Genomic DNA, 24035 nt, shown 5'->3' with positions numbered 1-24035 from the left:
GCGCCCGCTCCGCCCTGCCGATGTCGGACGTGCTGGCCGCCGCCGCCGGCTCCCGCTTCGAGCCCCCGGCCGCTGGGACGCCGGGCGGTGGCTCCGCGCCCCGGATCCCCTCAGGTACGGGCTTGGCAGGGGAGGGGGCAGCCGGGCTGGTCGTGGCGGGAGCTTCCCTCCTGGCGGCGGCGGGCGGCGGCAGCCCGGCCGGGGTCCCCGAGGAGGAGCCTCCGCGGCGGCGGGGCGAGCTGCCGGGCAGGGTCCCAGGGGCTGCTGGGCAGGTGTCCGGGCCCATCTCGGGCCTGGGATCCCCCTCGGCAGCGGGCACCTGCGGTGTGGGGGGGCCCCGCACCTGCAGCCGCAGGTCCCCGAGCCCCGTCCCTGCGGTGGCAGGAGCCATGGAGGTTTGTCAGAGACAGGGCGGTTTCCCCAGCGAAAGGCCCGGTCCGGCCGGGAGCTGGACGCCGTGCGCCTCTGCCGTGGGCTGGGGGTGCCTCCCCGCTTGGCGGCTGTCAGGCCCGTCGTCAGAGAGCTGCAAAAGCTGGAGCGCGTCCATGCCCAGTTCACCGCCTTAGTGCGATCCGACGGCGGGGCTGTGGGGCGCGTACGGGGACAGAGCTGTCCCGGAGTTCAGGAGACCCGGGGGAGACCAGGAGCCGTATTTATAGACAGTCCTTGGAGCAGTGACCTGGGAATTCCCATCTCATCGGTGCCCTGCGGGAACTGCTTCGTGATTGCTTTTTCCAGGGCTTTGCCAGCCCAGTTTTACGTGATGAAATTTGGCCTTGTTCTGCCCTTCTAAAGCTGGGGCTGGTGGTTCCTGGACGAACCCTGCTTCTGAGAGTGGTTCTGCACCAAAAATGTGCATGCGTTTTTGTTCTCCCTTTCCTAGGGCTGAGATTATTTAAAAAAAAAAAATCTTTGTTCTGCAAGATGCTAGATACAGCTTATAACACGAAAAACTGGTTGGCACAGCAATTTGTTCCACAGTCATGTGACCCTGTCAACGTTTGAGTGCTGGCTGTATTTTTTCCTTCCTGTCTGTGTATTCTAAAGACCGAAATTTATTTCACCGTCTCTCAGTATATTCTGTTTGTTGTTAGAAAATGAAGACTCAGCCCAAAAGACAGAGCCTGCAGATCAGCTGGTTGATTCTTTGGACTCCAATACTTCACAGAGCGGGTAGGAAAATCTTTTTGTGTATTGTGACCTACATGTGTGACAGTCTGTTTCGCCCCTGTGACCTCCTCCGTATGGCAGTTGATTCTGTGCAGGTGAACAGAAGGGACTGGAGGCTGAATTGTCTGCTTTGGGACAGTATGTACCGGCATCGGTATAGGAGGGGCTGTTCTTACAGACTTAAGGTTGTTTTAAAGCTTATGAAATGATGAAGTGTAGTTCATGGCTCACTTATTCAAATCACAGAATCATTCAGCTTGGAAGGAACCCTGCAAGGTTTTGTAGCCCATTGTAAGAGCTAATAAACTTTCAGCAGGAAGTTTTCTCTGTTCTGTCTGAAGGATACTTTAATAATTACACATTCCCACTGTCTATAATTCTGGTGGAAGCCGAGCAAGAAAACACTTTTTACTGTTTTCTTGACAATGTTTTGGTTTTTTCTTCACCCTTTGTTTTCTCTGTCAGTCCTTCATTAATGCTGCTGATCGACCCTGTTATCAGATGTTTGGCTTGTTATTATCTGTTGGGCACGTGGTGCTTGTGGCCGAGTCATTGCATCGGTTATAAGCACTGACACCATATGGAGTGGAGTTTCATTTGCCATCATACATTTGTTGCACAGGATAGAATTTCAGAAACGTGTGAATTAATTACATCAGACAGCAGGTAAACCACAGCCTCATTGAAAAAAGAGAAGAAAAAAAAATTCCAGAAGAAAACCCAACAAACCACCCTACTTACTAAAATAGCAGTTTGATGCCATCTTGGCTTGCTGCTAATGACATCTGTATCAGCCTTCTTGACTCCAAACAGGTGTTCTTCCATCTGTTTATTGTCCTCTAATTTTCTTCAAAGAGGTCGATACAGACTGTGAGCAAAATGGCCAAAGTAGATGCTGGATACTTGTGGATGTTACCTGATAAATTTGTCTAAGTTAGATCCCCTTTGAAAGGGACAGGGGTGGTCCAAAAGGGTTGTGTGAGGTGGAATCGTCCAAACTGTCTTTGTAAATCTGCTTATAAAGCTTGTGTAGCTGTTCCTGATCTTGGGCTTTGCTGGTGCCTGGAGGAAAAAATTCCCAAGCTGTTAGCTCCTATGTTGAGAAATTCTTACAGATCACTGTGAGAGTTCTTCCCTTAAAAAACTGTCCACTCCAAGTGTCCCTTCTTTTCTTATATTGTCCATCTGCTGCCATTTTGAGTATCTTTGTATTAATTTGAGTTGTTCTTACAGGTCTTCTGGTCTATCATGCCATTTCTAGGAAAGGAAATCACACTGTTGAGAGAATTTAAGTAAGAAATGGCTGTATTTCTGGATAAAATATGTACCCCCATAGAGTAAAGATTTGGAAACAAAAGCCACGTTTGCCCTGTTCTAGTCTTCTCTATGGATGCAGCAAGGAACGTGTCTGGACTGTGTATGAGGTTTTTTTAAATAATTTTTTTAAACTATTCCACACTATACCGGTAGTCTGCTCCCTTGCTAATGAGAATATTTCTCATTTCTGAAAGGAAATATTTGAGGAAATGCACATATTTTCCATTACTGCTATGTTCTCAGGTTTCTGATCCTTTAGACCAAGAGGGTTGACATTGGCTTTATAGGGCTGTGAGAAGGCTTTGCTTTTCAAAAGGGCAACTGTTTCTATTCTTATTAAAGGCCAGGTTGCTTCTCATGGAAGTTTTGATATTGGGCAATACCTCTGCTCTGTGTTGTATAGTGGCATACTGCACACTGGGTAAATGATACCAATTTTGGGACAACAGTTTCACATAGTATCTGAGAGTATGTCAGTCTTCTGTCGTCCATGTGAGTTCATTTGGGATGATAACTCTTTCCAGCTATAGACAATATGCAGCATTTTTTAAATACAATTTAGAAGAAAACCCTCAACAGAGAATGAATGCCAAAGATACTTACTTTCTTGCTCGTTCTTTTCCTGCTACGTACCTCTCTCTTTGTTCTCACATGTCTGTCTCCTCTTGTCACAGTGCAGCACTTGGACCTCTTTGCTATTACTGTGCTGCCATTGTATGTCTTATAGCTTGATTATCTGTGCAGCATATTTGAATGTGGCAGACAGACACCTGGGTGCTCCCTGTGTCTCTTGGGATTGCTAATAGGAAAGGCATAATGGGCCACTTAAATAGAGGGCATTTTCAGGATGGCTGTCAAAACTGTTCTGAACCCTTTTGCTGATCCAGTTGACCTCTGATGGAATATGCAGATGTTGTGTAGTATCTGGCATAAAAGAAATTGTCCTTTCTTGCACAGAAAAGTTGCTACTGATTTCTGAACTTAGTACAGTGTTGGTGAGGTAGCATGCTGTGGGGTGAGTGCAGTGAACTACTGCCGTCAAAGCGATGGTAAATGCAGAGTGTCTCACCGAAGCTGCTCCCTCTGGCTCACATGGAAGAAAGTCATGTGGAGGTGACGGCAGGACTGGGATGCAAAGGGCTCTTTGTTGTGCAGTTGGCAGGTGCTGACCACAGGGGCTTGTTTCTTTCAGTCCGTTGGAACTCGAGATCCAGAGCAGAGCGATTCCTCTGCTGGCTGTGCCCTGGGTGTGCATGCTGAGTTGTAGTACTCTCTTCATCCAAAAGGTCGCAGATCGGGTCGCTCGTGAGTGCGGGCTTGACAGAGGATTCGAAGGGAGAAGCTGGCACTTTGGAGGACCAGGAAGTGGCTGAGCTAGAAGAGAAGCTGCCTGACCAAATCCAGTCCCTCAAAGAGGTAGGTGGGTGTTTCTTACGTCTGAAAGCAAGCACAGAGGTGCAGCAGTAGTTCTTCCACCCTACTGCTGTGCTTACGGCTATGGGACTGAGGCTTTAAGAGTTGTGTTAAGACAAAAGTAGTATCAACATAGATTCAGTTATATTTTTTTTTCTATAGATTAGTGGGAGGTAAATGTTATCAGTCTGATTTTCAAAATCCCTCTGGTGTCTTCCACTAGTCCTCGCTTCCTTGCAGTCTTTGGCTCGCTAAGGCTTCAAGGTTATTCTCACCTTCTGCCTCTTGTCTGGGGCTTCTGGGAATTCCCTCCTTCTAGATTTATGGAAGAAGGAAGTGAAAATTACTCTGCCATCCTTTGTTTCTTTTGGTGAGCAGTCCATTCGTTTGCATGACAGATACAGTCAGGAAAACCTGTGCAAGTGGCACCCAGCTCAGGAGCTGTGAGTTTGCATATATGAGGAGAGAAGGCTGGCCCTAGAGAACCAGATGGACTTTTAACTAGGACGCAGCGCATAACAGTTTGATTGTGGCTGTAGCCTAGATGCACACAGAGCTGAAAGGCTCTCCTGTGAGAGGTTGTGTCTTGGGAATTCTTTCCAAGATCAGTCAGCTAAATCTGTAAGGCTGTTACTTTGTTGAGAGATGCCAATTAACTCTGCGGCAGATAGAAAGATTTGCCTGCCCAGGGACTCCTGGGGAGGCTAAGGGGTGTGTAATTTGTGAGACTAACGCAGTATTTGACTTCCAAGTTCATGACTCTGGTGCTGTGGGGGCAATAACGCAGACAGGTTTCTTGGAGCCAGCCAGTTCTTTTTAACTAACAGAAGCTTCTGCAGGGTCTGACTTCACTTCAGAAAGATGCCTGAATTACTAATGAGTTGTTTTAAATCCAGCTGGAGACTTTCTTACCATGATGGTCTTTTTGACAATGTTTCTTATGTCCTGTGTGCAGGAAGCTCTTGTTCGGATAACCAACTACCATGTACCTCAAGGAGCAGGGGATATAGTCATGATTCAGTCAGATCACACTGGTGCTGTGGATATCCTTTCAGCTGAGCTGGAGACTGCAGACCTCCTTGGGGAGCAGAGGAAAGGTGAGTTCCGAAAGGAAAGTGCTTGTTGGGGCCACTTTTTAAGTGCCTGCCCTGGCTAGAGAAGAGCAGAGGCTGTTCAGGAGACACAGAATCATAGAATGTTTGGGGTTGGAAGGGACCTCTGTGGGTCATCTAGTCCAACCCTCCTGCCGAAGCAGGGTCACCTACAGTAGGCTGTAGAGGACCTTGTCCAGGCGGGTCTTGAATATCTCCAGAGAAGGAGACTCCACAACCTCCCTGGGCAGCCTGTTCCAGGGCTCCGTCACCCTCAGAGGGAAGAAGTTCTTCCTCATGTTCACACAGAACTTCCTCTGCTTCATTTTGTGCCCATTGCCCCTTGTCCTGTCACTGGGCACCACTGAAAAGAGCTTGGCCCCATCCTCCTGACACCCACCCTTCAGATATTTATAAGCATTTATTAGGTCCCCTCGCAGCCTTCTCTTCTTCAGGCTGAACAAGCCCAGCTCCCTCAGCCTCTCCTCATAGGAGAGATGTTCCAGTCCCCTCACCATCCTTGTAGCCCTCCGCTGGACTCTCTCCAGTAGCTCCTCATCTTTCTTGAACTGGGGAGCCCAGAACTGGACAGAGTACTCCAGATGAGGCCTCACCAGGACAGTGTAGAGGGGAAGGAGAACCTCCCTCGACCTGCTGGCCACACTCCTCCTAATGCACCCCAGGATGCCATTGGCCTTCTTGGCAGCCAGGGCACACTGCTGGCTCATGGTTAACCTGTCGTCCACCAGGACACCCAGGTCCCTCTCCGCAGAGCTGCTCTCCAGCAGGTCCACCCCAAGCCTGTACTGATGCACTGCTAATTCCTGCTGGAAATTTGGGTTCATGGCTAGTGAGTGGGAAAACTTCACATCCAAGGCTTCAGGGAGCTGGCTCCAGAATGCAAAAGCCTTATCAGAAATAGCTTCGCTGTTTTCAGGTAGCAGTTTGTCAGTAGTGAAAAGTCAGGTGAGCCCACGATTTTTTCCCTTGTCTCAGCTCAGCCTCCCCCTCTGGCTCCACCCACCACGTGGACCACTGAGAAGATGAAGGAATTCAAAGCCAGGATGGGAAAGGAGAAGAATGGCCGGATGGTGGTGAAGCGAGGCGAGGTGGTGACAGTCCGCGTGCCAACCCATCCTGACGGGAAATGCATTTGCTGGGAATTTGCTACAGATGACTACGACATTGGGTTTGGAATCTATTTTGACTGGACCACAGTTACTAGCACTGCCATTACTGTTCAGGTCAGCGAATCCAGTGATGAGGAAGATGAAGAGGAGGAGGAGGAAATTGAAGGTTAGTGCAGAGCTTATAAGGGTTAATTTGTGGTGCCTGTTGCCATGCTGCTGAGAGCGTCTGTCAGATGCTGTAATTTCCATCTACTTTGTTTACTCAGCCCACTTGTTATCTCTGCAGCCCTTTGGGTTCTTGGTTAGGCTGTGATGAGAAAGCATTTAGCCCTTCCTGCTTCAGTGCTTGTCAATGGCTGTCCTTCTCCAAGAGCATTCCTAAAATTGAATACATTGAAAAATAAAATCAGAATTTGTTGTTCAACTTCTAGCTGATAAAAAGATTAGGGTCTGAAATTTTAACTTCACTGTTTTTCTTAATCTGTAAGACTGAGAAATTTCTGGTGGTGAGTAGGAGCAAAAAGGTTTTGTTTCTGGGTTTTGTTGGTTCATTGTTTTGGTTTTTTTTTCCCCCAGTACATCAGTAGCTCTGCTGACTGCATTTGAGAGGATTGCTACCTGTGTCTTTGTACTTGTGAAACACGCAGCGATGTTGCCTGTTCTGTGGCTTCAGTGCATGTGTGACCAGTGTAGCTGGGGCGGTTGGTGTCTGAAGTTAATTCTGCAGGCTCTCCAAAGAGGGGTAGGTTCCTGTATGAGGAATCCTCTTGGAGAAGTGAATTGGGGACATAAACACAGTGAGCTTATAGCTAAGAGCTTTCCTGCCTTTCTTTTGCTTCAAGTCTGTATCACTGGACCACTCTTGTGTGTATAAGAGCAGTGAGGTGTCTGAAAGCTAAGTCCAGGGAGGGGAGACGAGGCTGTCAGGCAAGTGGATACCGTCCCATCAGATTCCCCAGAGAACAGGTTCTCGGCATGTCCTTTGTCACGACAAGGAAAGCTGGATTTTGTGGGTATTATTTGCAGGAAGATCAGAGCAGACACTATGGGTAATGCTATCATAGTTAGCCTTCCATATACCTACGTGCCTCTGCTGCATTCTGGTCTTGCTGATCTTCTTCTGGACTACCTAGTGCCTTAACTGGCTCTGGCCTGCTTACGTGTCTCCTCTTTCCCATTCAGGACTTGCCCCTGTTGGTGATGTGGAAAGGGGCTCCAAAAGCTATCTGCGGAACCGCTACGGAGAGATCATGCCCGTATATCGGAGGAACAGCCATCGGGAGGTGCAGGCAGGCAGCCACGAGTACCCAGGCGAGGGCATCTACTTGCTGAAATTTGATAACTCGTACTCTCTCCTCCGCAATAAGACTCTGTTCTTTCACGTCTATTACACCAGCTGAAGAAAGCGGAAGGGGCAGGGATGGCAGGCAGGTAATGGTGAGTGCAGGAGGCTGCCACCCAGCCCTGGTGCTGCCTGATGGGCACTGCTGTGTGACAGAACCAAGGTGCACTTCTGCCGGCTCCTCTTCAGACACGCTGTTTCTCCCCACACCCTCCTTCCTCGCTGTCCCAGTGGAGAAAGGTAGTTGTGACTGCCTGTTATAAAACTTTGGGAGGTCTGCTCTGTGCAGGCATCGGTCTGGGCCTTCTTGTCACAGCCAGTAAATGCCCAGAGGCCAGGTTCAGGTGGTCATGGTTTCAATCTGTTGTGCTGGTACAAAATGAAGTGAAAATATTCTTGATCTGTTACTATTTTGCGAATAACTTGTCCGACTCTCCTGCTGCACCTGCATCACTAGAGGGCAGCTGTCAGCTGCAGTGAGCCAAAAGCACAGCTGGTTTGTCACCTAGCCACTGGTAATCTCATCAGCTGCCACCACTACCTGTCACCAGCAGCCAGTGCCTCCTTCACCCGTGTGGGTGGGGGTGCAGCTGGCCAGCGGCAGCCCCTGCGGCAGCTGCTGGGCCCCGCTACAGAGGCGGGCCCCAAACGGCACTCACGGCATGTGTTTCAACAGGAGGGGGCACACCTAGAAGTCTATAAACCTTTTCCTACAGAGTAACAATTGGGTGTTATACCTGTTGATTGTAGGGATATGTAGATGATTAAAACTTCAGTGATGACCAAAAGTTTTTTCAGTAGTCCAGATGTGAAGCAGAAGAAATTACTTACTGCTGTGCTGAATAAATACAGAAAGGTTGGAGTACAACCAATAAATATACAGGAGATGTTTCTTAGTAGCAGCGTGTTGGTTCACTGGTATTGCTGCCAGCTGGATAATACCATATGTAGCAAGGAAAAGGCTCCCCAGAGAGTGTAGCTTGTCTGCTGCTATTGCTGTTGCAAAGGTATTCTTAGAAAAGAACATCTCTGCTCAGAAACTTGAAAGGTGTGGGATTTAACCAATCCTTTCTGGTGCGAACCAGAATCAGCAAGGCCGTTGCTAACCCTGACTGCATGGTAAAGGATGGAGTCCCTTGGCATGTTTTGGTGGCTAGCGATGGCATTAGTGATCACCACCTGCTCAAGTACTGGCAGAGCTGAACAAGGATTGAGTTAATCCTTCAGAGATGAATTTTAAATCATCTTTATCTGTAACTGTTTATTTTAATAATTCTAACTTGAAGTCATTCTCTTTTCTAAGAATACTGCTAAATTTACATTTCGATACCTCTTTGCAGAGACACAAAATGGCTTTGCATGGTGATTCTAGTAAAGTTCTGAGTTCTGTTTTTAAATCCTTCAGGTAAAGCACTTCTACTTGGTCCGTTCCTTCTATTGAGAGGGAATGACAGACAAAATGATTTTGGGGTAGTTAAAGCCAAAGATCTCACTCTCATAGGAGGGACCCATATTTCCTCTTAAGGCTGTACTGTAATGCTGTGCAATTTGCTCTGTATTTTAACTATCTCTGCTTGCTTACTCACTGCCCCAGAGCACTTAGTAGGTCAAAACAGTAAGAGGGCGAGCAGTCAGTCTACAGTAGAGCAGCCCAAGCTGGGAGCAGGAGGAGTGGAAATGCAAAGAACACTTGTTGGAGCACAGTGGCTTTCTGGGTGAGCAGAGTTGGTCAGGGTAAGGAGCAGAGTTGTTGCTGCTTTTGGCCCAGAGATGGGGAGAAAATAGCTGCCTTTATCAAAAGAGAATGTGCACCTGGGCAGGGGGGGAGCTGCAAAGCTGCCTTATTCAAGCAGGGGCAACCACAGGACGACTTTGCAGGGAGACAGCACAGTAAGGCTTGGCATCAGAGCAAGATGCTCTTTCATCTGGCAGTTTGGGGAGGACTGTTCCTTCCATTAGCCTCTCCCGGGGGAGATGAAAGACCATCTTGTGGCCTTTGCACAGCACTTGAATCGGGTCTGAGCAACTTGGGTAAGGCATGCTCTTCTTTTTTTTTTTCTTTTAGTCCTTTGTCTATCAAGTTCCTAGACACTAAACAGAAGAAGATAGAAAAGACCCTTCAATCTGACCACAATGTCAGCACTGCCCCACTCGATGACTGCCTGTGGTCCTTTGCTGTGAGATCCGCAGAACCCTGCGCGCGCTTGCTGGTTAATGTATCAGGCACTGCCTGGCACCCACTCCACTTCCTACCTAGGATTTATTTACAATGAAGGGAACTCTGACCTGTACATACATTAGATATTTCAGAATTACTGATCCTCAGTTGCATGGCTTATTGCAGGCCCGTGGGTTATCTCCACTAAAAAACTGTTTCCCTTACAGTGGGGCCTCCCTGTTGCTAACTCGCAGCTGCTTCCCCCTCCTGTCTGTCTGTTGCTCATACGAAGGTTCGAAATACATTTTGTCATGTTGTAGGAAGTTAACAAGGCCTGCCTCACAACCAGTTTTGATCACTCACTGACACATGTATAGCGTGTGCCAGTCTTCAAGCGGTTAGTTAGTGGTTTTAGTTAAGATAAGTTGCACTGTAGATGGTAATCTTATTGCTCAGTTCTAGCTTTCTGAAGTGTGGACCAACCTTTAATAAGGCTCAGGTCACTTGTTTGGAAGTGTGCACATCTCCTAGTCTCGCTGACTTCAGCCCAACAGCAGCACTCAATATGGTATGTCATCCCAATCGGCATGTGCCTGGTCTGCAAAGGCAGGGTGCCCCAGACAGGCCTGCTGCAGCGGAACTGAAAGCGTTCCGTTTCCCAGAAGTATCTCTTATGAACGCAAGATAGCTTTAGGCACAAAATATTTCATCTGCAGGAAACAGAAGCTTCACAGTTGTATAGGATAATTCCTCTTTTTGTTCATTTTTTTTAATTTCCACATTACATGAGTATGTTGTTTCTCAGGTATTCAGATAGCATTCATTATCCAAGTGACAATATCTCTCTCGAAGGAGATACAGTCTTTATTCATTTTCTGATAAATCCAATAGCTGGGCTGTGTGGCTAGTGATTAACAACAGTCATTTCCACTCAAAATCGAACCCATAGTTGATTCAAAGAAGTAATCTTATTTCTCATACATCCTTTTTTTTTTTTTCAGTTTGGTGTATCTCCTGGATTTGTATCCAATCCTGCTATCTGGCTGCGAGGCAACCTTTATTATTTTCATTGGAGACCTTTGAAACTAGACTTTGGGTCCAGAAAGAAAAATGAATTAAAAAGGTAGTTGCACCTCAGAGAGGGAAATTAATGCTTGAGAAAGGAAAATTTCTTCTTTGTTTCTGTGGAAGGAAGATTTCAGATAGGTTTTTAAAACGTGTTTGGGTTTGCTTTTATAAAAGCACAAAATTGTTTTCCATTTTTTTGAATATAATTTAGATCTAGAAGTAAGATTTACATGTTCAGCCAGAGATATAAGACAGTCCTGCAGCGCAGGATTTGTATAAAAAGTAGATTGTAGAATTATTTATAATAATGGTAATAATGTCTTGGGCACTTTTTTAATGTTAAAGAAGGTCATAAGCTGTCCATTCTTTTCTATTTTATTCCCTTCAGGTATAATGCAGCAGCATGAGTTTGTGTAATGCACGTGTTTTACTGAGGACAGAGTTAAAATTGCTTAAATCGGGGACCACTTGTATGATTTAATTTACTCACAAACTCTTTGGAGGCCTGTAATATGGGTTCTTGTGAAAGGTTATTGGTGTCAGACATAGGCTAGCTGCAAACTAAGGCTTGGGACCCATTTAATAGTTATGTAGATTATTACTGATAATGAGCTGTTTACATGAACAGAGAAGATGAAAATGCATGAGAGAAAGAGCTTAGTTGTCTGACTTCAGGTGCTAAGAAGAAAGTCGAGTTACTGTGCAACTGAGTCTCTTGCCGCCCTGCTCTAAATGGTGACAACAGCCACACGCTTTTCTTTTTGGCTCTACCCTGTGCGCTGGTCTCCTTGTAACTGTGTGTGCAGGTAACCTTCATCTGTGGCCGGCAGTGGGTCAGTTATCGCAGTGCTGGACCTGGTGAGGGAGGTTAGAGGTGAACCTTGCCACAGGTCTAGTTGCTAAAAGACTCACTCATTCTTGTGGGGAATTAGGGTAGAGAATGAATCCCTAAGTGAGTTAACTTTTATACCTGCTGCTTCTACCCTTCCTTCATGTCTCACTACCCCTACTAAAGCCCCTCTACAGAGGATTTATCACAAGGTGCCTTAGGAACAAGGAGCACATCTGAAATAAGAGCCATAGTTGTCGTTAATCCAAGGGATTTCTTCTCCTTGTTTCTCTGCCCCTTTGGGTAGAGGGGAGGCACTGTTCGTTAGACTGCCTTGTTGCTATAAGACGAGTAGTGGAATGGTGTTTGAGTTTCCTGGTGCCATGAGATCTTTGCCTTTTACAATCACATGCTGCTGTCAGGTATCGAGGAACACCACAGGACGACTACTTTTCATATGCTGATGCTAAACCTGAGGACCAGGGGAGCACCAGACAGACATAGAAGAGCCTTCCTTGTGGCTATCCATCATTTTCTCTAAAAAGAGTGGCTGAATCCAGCATTGTAAGTGGTGTGTGCTTATGTGTATTGAGGCTGTATAAGAGACTGTAGTGGTTTAGCTTCAGCTGGTAACAAAGAACCACGCAGTTGCTCTCTCGCTCCTCCCTGCCCCCAGTGGGATGGGGAGAAGAATCAGAAGGAAAAGGCAAAACTCATGGGTTGAGATAAAAACAGTTTAACAGAACAGCAAAGGGAGAAGAAAATAACAATAACACTGACAAAAAGAATACACAGCATGCAATGTTCTCACCGCCTGGTGCTCAGCCTTCTCCCGAGTAGCAAATCCCCCATGCTTCAGCCAGCTCTCCCACTTAAATATTGAGCATGACATCACATGGTCTAGAATGTCCCATCTGACTGGCTGGCTGGTTTGGGTCAGCCCAACCGGCTTCTTGTGAAAATGAACCCTATCCCAGCTCAGCCCAGGACAGAGACCAAAGCAACAGAGTTTTGTGGGTGGTGTTTGTTTTTTTTCCTTGATGTACAAGTATGAAAGAAAAGACTCCTTTTCTCATATCTGGGAAAATATTGGATACGACAGTGGTCATGTCGATGTAGCAGAACATTTCATCTGGTAGAATGAAAAGCTGGAAACTAATCATGTTAAATACATTGGCTAATTAGACTGTGAAAAAAGCCAGGAGTTTAGCAGGAGTCGAAGTGCTAAGTCATTTATCCAAATAAGGTGATTTGTAGTAAATACCAACTAAATAAAAGTTTTAGAAGGTACATAAAACTGCAGAGTTCAAATACATCTTGCTAGGAGGAGAATTTTCTGTGGGGTTATTCCACGTTTGCCTCTGAAGAGTCTCTGGCAACTTATTCTGAAACACTGGTGCTGATGCAGCTGAAGGCACCGTATCAGGCTGGGTGGACGGTGGGTCCGAGTTCACTTTCTGTTCTGGATTTTACATGTTGCTTTCTCAGAAGCTTCATCACAATAAATGTACCCTTTATCAGGCAGGGAGAGAAGGATTTTGTGATCCATCAGTGGGGCTTATCTGGTTTAGGCTCGTCTGGACTGGTGAGTCAAGTCCCTTGGGCAAAATGCTGGATGCCAACCATTAAGCTCAGAGCTAAGGAGGCTTTGCCAAGTAATGACCTTGATGTTTAGGAGCTGCATTTGGAAATTATAAATAGCTGGAAATGGTCTCCCTGCAACTTCCAGGATCCACTGGTGACTATCTGTGCTCCTCGGAGGGAAGCGTCTGCTCTCAACTCACTGCTCCAAGCTGCTGGCACAGTCGTTCAATGGGGAGAATCTTGTAGCTGGTCGTACCTTTTTCAGACCTGTATTCTTGTGAACTGTGATGGTTGTCTGTCAGTCCTTATCTATGCGATGTGAATGTTTGTCCTGTGATTTCAGAATTGAGTTCTCGGTGCCAACTGTTTGGTTTATGTGTCCTCCCAACATAGGAGTTTTAAATGGAGGAAAGGATATTTTAGCAAAACGTGGCACTGAAGCTCTTGCTGAAGGGCACATATGAAGACTATATTTATAGTGTGCTTGCATTCCTTCTGCACTTGCTTTGTATTGTTTATATTTGATGTATTGTGGCTGATTTGTAGTAGTATATTGGAACTTATTCCCTTTAAATAAACTTTTCACTATGCAACCAAGAACTTTGTCTTCTGTTTGAAGCAAGTGAGTGTCTTGGTATGAAAAACTGAACTATAGGCTTTTCAACAAAACAATACAATTAAACTTCATTTTATGAGCAAGGAAGGGGCAAATACTCAGATGGACTTTACAGTATACTGGACATTCTGGTTGCAAATATACAGGAAAATGTTCTGTTGTTATCTAATGATTAAATTTTCTGTCTGTTAAAATGACTTGTTGGGATAGGGTTTGTTTTTTTTTTATTCTTCAAATTCTCTGTAACACTTGAGATTATACTGAATGCCTGAAGAGCTGGAGAGGAAAAAGCAGGTAGCCAAGCTCATACCATGCACATGGGTAGAGTTTGAATGCTTTACCCTCTAGTGCTTCATATTGTCACTTTTCACCTCCATTTGCAGTGATCCCCTAGAGCTAGCTGTTCTGTTACTTCACTTTCAGTCCAAAGGACTAAAAACATCAGTTGCCAGGTACTGATTAAATTATCTAGAGAAAAGTGTTTGCCCTTCATAGCTCCTCCCAGCTGCTTGCCCATCAACTTTACCTTACTGTGAGGCCTGTGTTTAGGTGGGCTGAAGGACGCACCTGCTGCTCAGAATGAGGAAGGATCCCCGCAGCCTGGGCCCTCCTTCCTGCTTGTCTCCTTACGCAGCTCGGTGGGACAAGCGCTGCAGAAGTTCGCTTGTCTCCGTTCCAGTCCTGTGCTTCCCTGGAGCACTTTTATAAAATAACTGATGGGCAGGAGCAACCACCAAGCAAGCTGAGCAAGGGGATCGATGGCTCTGCCAAGCTGAAGCCATTTGATCTCGCTTCACGGCCACGGCCGAGGAACAGCGTGCAGCTGTTGATCACCGTGCGCCGGCGGTGAATCCCTGTCCTTGTGCTCGGCTGGGGGACGCGGCCCGGAGGAGAGCCGGGCAGCTCGGCGGGGGTGTGGGGAAGCGACGGGGAGCGGCACGCCGGTCCCTGCCCACCCTTGCTCTCAGTTTTGCAGCTGGGCCGCAGCCGAACGCCCTGGCCGCGGGCTGCTCCGCGGGGGTCTCGCAGCAGGCTGTGACGGCCCTGCCTGTTTAGGAGGGCTACGAGAGGCGCGTACGGCCGCCATCGTTTAGGAGTCAGCAAAAAAACGATCCACCACCCCCCCGGAGAGCGATGCGCGGCTCGGGCCCAGCAATGAGCGTCCTCCGCTGCGCAGGCGGCGGCCCTCGCTCCCCGGGGCCTCCGCAGCGATCCCGGGGGCGGCGGGGGGGCGGCGGCCGCCCGCAGCTGCGCTCCCGCGCCTTAATGGCGGCCCCGCGCGGCCCGCGCGCCCGCAGCCGCCATGCTGCCCGCCGGCCGTCTCGGGGCCCGGCCCGGGCCGGGGGGCAGCGCCCAGGAGGGCGGCCTCGCCTTCTACGTGCTGTGGGCGCTGCGGGACCCGCCGCGGCGGCTCGGCAGGTGCGGACCGGCCCTGCCCGGGGGCTGCGGGGGAGCGGTGGGGCCGCGCCGGCCCCGGCCCTGACCCTGTGCGGGAGCGGGCTCCCGGCCTCGCCGAGCCGCCCCTGCCCGTGGCTGCGCTCCCCTCCCAGGCTACCGCTCGTTTTCTTCCTCGCAGTCTCCTCCTTAAATGACACAAACCCGCCCCTTTCACCCTCCCCCGGCGTAAAGGCGCTTGCCAGCCTTTTCGTATATTTTTTGCACCTTCCATTTTACTCCTTGATGATTATCTCTGCTTTCTGTTGTCTTTCTTCCCTCCCCTCGCAGCCAGTCCAGCAAGATGGGTTTCCAGGCGTGGCTGCCCCTGCCGTTGCCGAAGCAGCTGGTGGTGTTCGGGCTGGGAGACTGGAGCTGTTACTCGGCGGACACCAGCGTCGCGGCGGACGTGCTGGTGTCCCCGGGCGTCGCGCCGCAGCGGGTCGGCACGCTGGAGCCTGCCCGCAGGTCACGGCTGATGCCAGGCGGTCAGGAGGGGTGTCCTGGAAAAGCTGTCTGCTCCCTGCGGCTGCCCCGTTCTGCTGGTGTCATCCCAGAGCTGCTCGGGCCTGCCGGTCCTCCACCATGGTGTTCCTCTCTGGGGGTGCTTTTGGCTTCCTTTCGGCTGCTTTCAGGGCTGCATCTTTTTTGGCTTTGGGGTGTTAGCAGCTAGTGTGGGAGCAGGAGCTTTTCCCTGGTCGGTGTCACCGCTGGGCTGAAAACCCATGGTCCCCTGTGCAGGTCTCTGGTGTGGGAAGGTGACTGGAGGACAGATGTTTTCATGGCCTCGTTGAAAGAGATGGACAAAGGCAACTCTGTGAAGCTTGTCCTGACTGTCCATGGACAGGTAAAAGAACCAACATCCTCCTCTCTTCCTGTCCTGAGTCCCAAATTTTGGCCCTTCTGAGCTACAGAACTTCCTCTCCCATCCTCTCCTTTTCCTTCTCTTTGCTACTCCAAGGCAGAGCCACCTTATGCGGATCCATTACTGCACATCTGTGCTGAGCCTGGACCCTCTGTGATGCTCCAGGCCTGTTCCCTAAACCCAGCTCTGCCAGAACACCTCGTGTGTCGCAGGAGATGGGCAGCAGAGAGCGGTTCACTTCCAGTTCCACTCTCTCCTGGGTCTGTGGTACTTGGACAGTTGTTTTACCTTGTGCTGAAGCCCTTGGATTTAGCATCTCCCAGTGCCTGGCTTTGCTTTTCTTTGTTTATTCTGTTGGTGCTGGAGATGAAAGCTGGGCTGTTCCCGTGCAGGGAACCTGTCCCTTGCAAGACATCGTTTTGCTTGGCCTTTGTGGATGGAGGCCAGCACGCTTGGCGTGTCCTTTTATTCTCGCTGTCCCTGTTTCTGCCGCAGCTGCTCCGAGGTGTCTCCAGCAGTACGCCCGCCCGCCCCTTCCTTGTCCCGGAGACCAGCCAGTCGCCCGTGCTCCCAGCAGATGATATGCACCTTGCCCAGGACCTGGAGGATCCTCCTGTGGTATGTGTCTGCTGGAGCCTTCCTCTTGTTATCTCACCCTCTCCTTAGTATCTTCTTCCTCACTCATACCTGCTCAGTTGATGTCTAGCAGGAACATTTGCTGCCACTCTCTTAGTGGAGACCTAGCTAAGCAAGTTTCGGAGCCGAAGATTCACTTGCGCTACGGAATGCGGTACTCTCCATTGAAATGCCTTTGGAAGGGTTGAATTTAACAGCCCTTGGTGGGACTGTCCATCAGCCTGGTTACTCCTAGCACAGATGGCCTTTCTGCCTTTCCAGTTGCCGTGTGCTAGCTGTGCCCGTCGCAGCCAACAGTCTGAAAGCAGACCACTGGGCCAGTACCAGCATGTAGCTACATTGCTCAGCATATATCTGGTGGCAGATACTGTTGGCGTGCTGGCCCTTAAGGCTCAATGGGAAGATGAGCCTGAAAACAGTTACCACGTGAAACTAATCTCTGGCTCAGTAACAGACAGCTCACAGTAGCCTCAGGTCTTTTTCTTCAGGGCTAATTTGACTGGCAGTCTTGTTACAGGTGAAGAGTCAGTGCTCAGAGGTGACTGCTAGAGCGTCTAGGCCTGGGAGGAAGGACGTCCACCCACCCCTGAGGACCGTGGCGGTACCCTGGGCCCTGAAGCCACCATTTGGCAAGGTGGAAACCAGTGAGGCCTGGAGGAAGAGTCCTGTCCACCCCAAGAAGCCCAGGAAAGTTTTATTTGAACCCACAGCATCTGAGAGAGATCTCGATGAAGAAGGTAACTCTGCCAGCTTGTGGGTTTATTTTGCAGGTCTTGTCTGAACGATCTGTCAGTGCTGCTGGGCAACAAATTCACAGTCCATTTCTCTGGATACGTCCAAGGCAAGATGGGCTTATCTGTCTTGGCTTGCGAAATACCCAGAGCTGCTCCTTAGTCCTGCATAAACTGCTTGATGAATTTTTGCCTGCTGGGAAAAGGCCAGAAATAGAACATGGGATACTCTTAGTGCCAACACCCTGTACCATAACATAATATACCTGTCTTTTCATATGAGTAAAAGTGCTTTATAAATGAAGGCAAGTATTGTTAGCATTGTTTTACAAGAGTAAACTGTTACCTACTGTGATGTTCTATAACCTCTCCATTAGTCTGTTTGTTCCCCTACTAACAGCATACCACTTGGTCCATAAAAGAGATTGGTTATTATTAAAGTATAGAGAATATGAAAAGGAATAGATATATATGTATAATTAGCATAGCTGTACTGACAGTAGTGAGAAAGTAGCTGCCAGGGTGTTTGGAAACAAAACCTTTAGTTTCTGGAGTGTGAATTCCAAGTCAGCTCCAGGGTGTGACCAATATTATGTGTAAATGTTTGGAAATAACTCAGTGGTCCCCATGTGAAGTGACTTAGCTTGCTTCTCACAAAGGCAAATGTAGCTCCATCGTAAAGTCGCTTCCGCTGTAGGCAGTGTGAGAAGGGGGAAAATGAGCTTCCATCAGAGGGGTAAAATGCAGTGGTGACAGCATGATGGCAGTCAAAGGAAGTGTGCCCTGCTCTTACCCGTCTTCTGCATTTCTTCTGATAAGACTTTCTTCAGGATTCTTGGTCTTGCACCTTGTTTATTGCAGTGAGGTAGCTTTGTGCTGGGGTTGGAGGAAGGAAAGCCAAAGGGCTCTTGAACTGTAGAGCTGAGCACTTTCCAGGATATGTCTGCTGGCTGCTTTCTTTATGGGGCCATCTCTGTGTTTCCTTGGCAGATCTGGCAGTGGAGGAGTTGCAAGGTGAGGCTCTGGTTCCGAGACCCTGGTTTGTCTTTTCAGCGACTTGGTGATGCCATTCCATTTAGTGTCACAGGCCTCTCGTGCTTCGTCCTTTATCTCCCCAGTGATCAAGAATAACAAGTAGGTTGTGTGCATGTACTGTTCCTCTCCATGCAATTGCCCTCGGTATAGGCACTTCCAGTACTGTCAGGCTCCCCAGTATGCTTCTGTAGCCCCTCTGAGACTCAGGCCCACCTCTGTGTGCATAGCCCTTTGAGGCAGAGGGTAAGACGTGGAATAGACTTTGAATAAAAAGTATCTTTTAGCCAACTGTGGGGGCCTGGGAGAAGAGAGGAGGAGGAACAGAGCAGAATGAGGAGTATCTCTGGAAGGAGCTCGAGACTTCTGATTGCTGTATCTTGGGCACAAACAAGCTGTCCCTGGGTAGCCCTCCCTCACAAGGAATAACACAGGGGGATAGCGCAACCGGGATATCCCTTCTGGGGATGAGTAATGAATGGGAGGCATCTAAACCTGTCTGAAGTGGCAGCTTGTACGCGTCCTACATCCAGCCAGACTCTGTTGGCTCCCTCTGCTAGTGTTGACTCTCCTCATACAACAATTATTCCCCAAAGCCAACAGAAAATCTTCCTCAGAGAGCTATTTCTCTTGCCACCCCAGAGGGAAGGGGCCTGGGGCCCTCGCCTTCCCATTTCTCTCCTCTGAGCCTTCAGCTGCCTTGTTCTCCCCAGTAGGGAAGAGAGCTGGGGGTGTCCTGTCTGCCGCTGCTCACAGCCCTGTGCTCTGCCCTCCCCAGGCAGTCCCAGCCCACGGTGGTGCCATGCCATGTGCCTCAGTGACCTGGGGACAGCCGTTCTGATTGGTGGAGAAGGTGTCAATCAGCAGTCCTGCAAGGATGCGCTCTGGAAGCTGGAAACTGGTGGGGACTTCAGGGCTATCAAAGGCAATGCGGGCAGTGGGACTCGAGCACAGCTCGTGCAGATGGGAGGGGGTACTCGGGGGTCTATGTATGGGGAGGGGACAGCAAAGGTGTCACATCCCCTAGCATGGTCACTAGGCTGAGGTGACAGCGTAGGGTGCCATGACAGGCTGTGGGATTGTATGGGAGAGCCCTCCAGGAGCTAAGGCATAAGTTCTGGGAAGAGCTGGGTGAATTTTGAGGGGTAAAAGCAACAGCATGGTTTGCAGTCTGTGTGTGATTGGTGGAGGTGTGAGATACTATTCCAGTGCCTTGCAGCTTTATGCACTTCACTCATCCTCTCTTCCACCTTACTATTCCCCACCTAGTTAGTGTTCCTCTTCATTCCTTACACAGAAACATTTCTGTATGACTCCCCCTAGCCCTGAATCAAAGGAGAGGAGGAGATGAAAGGAGCAAAGTCTTGAGTAAAGATTTTATGGCATATTCTTTAAATCTGGAGAAACTGAGAGCATCTTTCAACTCCCACATCCTCTGTCTGGTGTTGCTCCCACAGGCAGTGATTTCTGGCTTCCAGTGGGTTTCCAGCTACGCAACGCCATGCCATCGTGCTTGCGTGGCCACACAGCTACCTACGACCCCGACACCAAGCGTATCTACATCTTTGGGGGCATAAGGGAGGACAAAGACTACAGCGGCATCTACATCCTGGACACAGTCACCTGGAAATGGCTCCCCGTGGCTGTAAGTACTGCAGCTCTTCCTGGACAAAAGCGCAGGACGGGTGGCAGGTCCTGCCCGAATGTGGCAATCGAAGCACCTGTATCCTTACTCCAGTAGTCTCGGTCTGGTGTTGCTGCAGGTTGTCTGAGCTGCTTACTTGGGATTGACGGATATAAGAAGGCTATGTTGAAAGGCCACAAGCTTGGCAGAAACCAGGGGCTGTGCCTACAATGAATGAAGCAAGGTGAAAAAATGGTTGCTGCAGAGTGCTGTGTCTGACCGAGGTCGTGGGTGGGAAGTACTGTACAAGCAGCAGAGGGAAATGGCCTCTCATTTTGTATGGTGCTGTTGAGAGCTGCACTGGATGCTGAGTGAAGAGCTGGTCTTCTCAAATCAGGGACTGCTCTGAGCACAGCAGATCTCTGAGCTCTTTAGTTGCCTGTCATATCCTTGCAGAGGGCCCTGTCAGCAAGGGACTGTCTCTTTCCTGGCTAAGTCACAAGATGGCTTTTACAGAATAAGCCTGGATGAGTTTCCTGTTCTCTGTCACCTTCTGAGGAAGCTGGGGTAGGAGGTTGACTTCCTTCTCTCATCAGAGCTTTCTGGTGGTGCAGAGTATGCAAAGGACGTACTGTCTGCCTGCGTGGCAAAGATCTGGCTGGGGAGCCAATAAAGTGAAAACTGAGAGCTGTCAAACGTGCTGTATGATGTGGGCCCCTTTCGTACAGGTCATGCAGCAAATAATGCACTTCTCCTAACAAATGTATGTTGAACTTTTTTCCAGGCTAAAGGGAGGATGCCAGTGCTCACCTACCACAGTGCAACTATCTACCGCAAGGAGCTCTTCGTTTTCGGAGGGACTTTCCCCAGAAAGGCATCACTGGCAGTTGGACCCTGCAGCAATGTGCTCTATGTCTTCAATCCAGAGCATGAAATTTGGTATCAGCCCATCTCGGAAGGGGAGAAGCCTCTGCCTAGATTTGGGTGAGAGTGCTCATATTCCAGCCCTCCAAAACAGAGTAGGAAACTCTGCTCACCTTACCTCCCACCCCAGTGTAATTTCCTAAACATTAGGTGATTGTTCTCCACCATTTGCTTCCTTAAGACAGGGCTATGGTTTGAGCAATGTGACAGCCAGTACCTCCTGTCGTGAATACTGATGGGATTCTGTCCCTGGGCTGCAGTGGCTGGGGACAGAGGCAGGTCTAGACTGAAGCTATGGCAGCCCAATAGCAGAAGCCATGGCAGAAACGTCAGTTTTGGGAACTTGCTGAGGATACTTTGTTCATTTGCTTCTTCTCTGCCCAGGCATTCAGCTACTCTACTGAAGAACAAGCTGCTGATTTTTGGGGGCCGGAGGTCTTCTCTCTACCTCAGTGACATGCACATTCTGGATCTGGGTAAGAAAGTCAGTGCCAGGTGGATGCCTTGGGAAGGTCTGTTCTAAGGCAGCGACTGGAGAATGAGGTGTGCTTGATGGGAAGTAGCATTAACGTAATAAAAACTCCTGACTAGGTAATGGAGATGGAAATCTATGGGGTCAAAAAATCCTTTCTGGGGTAAGAGGGGAGGGAATGGGCAAAAACAAGAGATGGCTTTTTTGGAAGAAGCTGAGTAGCAGAGAATGCAGGTTGCTGATGTGGCAGAGTATGCAAGTTTTTGTCTAGTTACGAGGCTGAGCTTTTTGGACATCTCACCTGCCTTTCCCCTGGCTATCAGGTTTCATGGAGTACACACCAGTCCCCCTCCTCGCAGGACAGCCTTCCGCACGTTGGTAAGATCCTATTGCAGACCCAGGAGCTATCTTCTTCCTCTGTCCTTTCTCTTCGAAGCCAGGTTTAAACAGTGCTTGTGATCAGACCCAGTTGCATACCTCTGTCCCACTAGTCAAAACGCAGTGGATGGCCCCTCTACTGTGGGACCAGAAATTCCTGCGCTGTCCTAGTTGGTGCCTGTTGGGTGTGGGGGGGTACAGACCCCTTAGTCTCCCAGGAAATCTGCCTGTCAGGCTAGGGGAAGTTTTCTGCCATGTGCTAGTGTGCTGTATTGCCTGCTGTTTGGTCTCCACAGTACCTGGAGTACAACAGACACACAGAGAGGAAGAAACTCTTGCACCAGCACTATGCTGTGCCTAAGGGGACACTACTGCCCACTAGAACAAAGACCTAAATCAGACCAAAGCCCAGTTAGCCTGCTACCTCAATCCATAGAGCAAAACATAGGAGTTTTGATAGCTCCTTCTGAGATGATGAGATGTTTTTCAGGCCTGATTATGGCCTGACCTGCAGAGGCAAACAAACAGCTCTTTCAGGGTTATTCAGCAAGTCAGGGCAGCAGAGAAGCAGAAGCTGACTTCCATCTGCAGCTTGAGCCCCCAGGCTCCTGCTGAAGTCTGCCCACCCCTGCCCATTGCTGACTGAGGCAACCCAAGCAGGTTTTGCTGTAATCACCTTTTGGCTTTGCTTTGTTCACAGTTTTCATGCAGCTCTGGCTGTGTCAGATCAGAAGGTTCTGATCAGTGGAGGCTGCAATGCCAGGGGAGCCCTGCAGGATGCCTTTGTCTTCCACCTAGGTGAGTGACTCTCCCACCCGGTCTCCATAGCTGAAGGTGACTGTTGGGCTGCAGTGGTGTTTCTGAACACCTAGTCTGGTCCATTTGTTTCATCCCTTACTTTTGGAGTGGGTTTGTCAGTATTGATATCCGCTTTCTACTTCAGATACTCTTTCGTGGAGTACGGTGATCCACCACGACCTCTGCTCTGTGCCCCGAGCTGGCCACACATTACTTGACCTGACTCCTGCCCACCCGATGGATGTGGACAAGGAGAAGAAAGAGGAGCATAACCTGCACATGGTGTTGGTCTTTGGGGGCTCCAACTGTGCCAGCACCTTTTACAACAGCACAATCAAAATCCAGCTGGACGTAGGATAATGCACAATACTCAGAATGAGCCTGGAACAGCAAGGGCTCTTCACCAGCCTGAATACAGACATGGATGGCAATAAATCAGTCCAAGCAATGTGGCAGTCCAAGTATCTATATGTGGGTGAATGCTACCTTGGCACAAGAGATCACGGGTTTGGAAAGCCTTTCTGAAGGCCGTGGGTATTGCCCTCTTAGGGCAGCTGACACACAGCATCAGACGGATAGAAATTCCCTCGCGTATCCCTGGCTTGGTACCTGGGCTTGGGTGCCAAAACATTCAGTGGGATCTGAGCTGAGCCTCCACAAGAACACAGTCACAGGCTTCTGGATTTCCCTTCTTGCCCTTCAGGTTTCTAGGCTGGAATTCCCGGGTGCTTTCAGCTCTGAAGGTGACTCAGGTGTTGGGTTTCATTTGGGATGAGTGGAATGGGATTTACTCCTGCCTTGCCGTGAAAGTACAGGTGTGATTCTGGTTTGGAGGGAATCTGGGGTGGGATTCCCTTGGGAAATAGCCTGCAGCTGACCCCTAGGAAAACACCTAGAGCAGTGTCTGAGGATGGGAAAAGGAAGAGAACACCATCATTTTCAGCATAGGGGAGTGAGCTGGTTGTCTCTTGATGACTAGGCAGAACCACCTAGCTTTGTTCTGGACAGACCTTTATTATAAATTCTGCAAGACTGCTGCTAGACATAAGGAAGAGGTACAAATTGGCTGTCCCAGGCAGTAATTCTCATCTCATTGCAAGGAGTGGCAGAGTTGCTGACTTTTGGCTCTTGCAAGACCCAGGGGACCCAACAAGGGCTGGGATTAAGCTGTCTTCTGTCAGAGACTAGCTCTTGCTGTTTATATCCATGGCACTGATGCTTATGCCACCTGTGAGGCAGCTGCAAGGACAAGCAGGCCTGCTAGGTGAGTAGTGCACTATGATCTGCACTGTGTACGCTGTTTCCCTGATGTTCTTTCTGTAGGTGGTAGAAAAAAAGAGGCCCCTGTGGGGACTCCAGAATTGGCTCAATCTCTCACAGTTGTTTGTGGTCACATTCCCCAACCCAAAGCCATACAAAGAGG

The 24035-nt window shown here is 49.1% G+C and overlaps 2 protein-coding genes across 2 annotated transcripts; both read left to right on the top strand.

Moving 5' to 3' along the window:
- Positions 1-3: 3 nt before the first annotated feature.
- TMED8 (transmembrane p24 trafficking protein family member 8) lies at positions 4-13858 on the top strand. Its single transcript, XM_075426159.1, has 6 exons — positions 4-114; positions 1095-1173; positions 3774-3903; positions 4856-4997; positions 5988-6287; positions 7304-13858. Exons 1-6 carry the CDS (start codon positions 21-23, stop codon positions 7519-7521), a joined length of 963 nt encoding a protein of 320 aa, XP_075282274.1. The 5' UTR covers positions 4-20; the 3' UTR covers positions 7522-13858.
- A 124-nt stretch (positions 13859-13982) lies between these two features.
- On the top strand, positions 13983-23051 carry LOC104334283 (uncharacterized). Its single transcript, XM_075427147.1, has 14 exons — positions 13983-14039; positions 14398-14564; positions 15444-15620; positions 15894-15999; positions 16513-16635; positions 17171-17390; positions 18375-18398; positions 19195-19317; positions 19874-20061; positions 20825-21024; positions 21349-21440; positions 21760-21814; positions 22515-22612; positions 22758-23051. The coding sequence occupies exons 1-14, from the start codon at positions 13983-13985 to the stop codon at positions 22970-22972; spliced, it is 1845 nt and encodes a 614-aa protein (XP_075283262.1). The 3' UTR covers positions 22973-23051.
- Positions 23052-24035: the final 984 nt, after the last annotated feature.

The sequence above is a fragment of the Opisthocomus hoazin genome, chromosome 7, assembly GCF_030867145.1.
Source record: "Opisthocomus hoazin isolate bOpiHoa1 chromosome 7, bOpiHoa1.hap1, whole genome shotgun sequence".
In the NCBI taxonomy this organism is placed as follows: domain Eukaryota; kingdom Metazoa; phylum Chordata; class Aves; order Opisthocomiformes; family Opisthocomidae; genus Opisthocomus; species Opisthocomus hoazin.
Note: the sequence above shows the minus strand (reverse complement) of the source record. Positions and strands in the feature narration are given on the sequence as shown.

Bases quoted from the DNA above. Each gene is read 5' to 3' on its own strand.
- TMED8 (XM_075426159.1), top strand. From the start codon at position 21: ATGTCGGACGTGCTGGCCGCCGCCGCCGGCTCCCGCTTCGAGCCCCCG. The intron at 3,904-4,855 runs GTAGGTGGGTGT...TCCTGTGTGCAG, and splicing joins AAATCCAGTCCCTCAAAGAG to GAAGCTCTTGTTCGGATAAC. The intron at 6,288-7,303 runs GTTAGTGCAGAG...TTTCCCATTCAG, and splicing joins GGAGGAGGAGGAAATTGAAG to GACTTGCCCCTGTTGGTGAT.
- LOC104334283 (XM_075427147.1), top strand. From the start codon at position 13,983: ATGCCTGAAGAGCTGGAGAGGAAAAAGCAGGTAGCCAAGCTCATACCA. The intron at 16,636-17,170 runs GTATGTGTCTGC...GTCTTGTTACAG, and splicing joins ACCTGGAGGATCCTCCTGTG to GTGAAGAGTCAGTGCTCAGA. The intron at 21,025-21,348 runs GTGAGAGTGCTC...TTCTCTGCCCAG, and splicing joins AAGCCTCTGCCTAGATTTGG to GCATTCAGCTACTCTACTGA.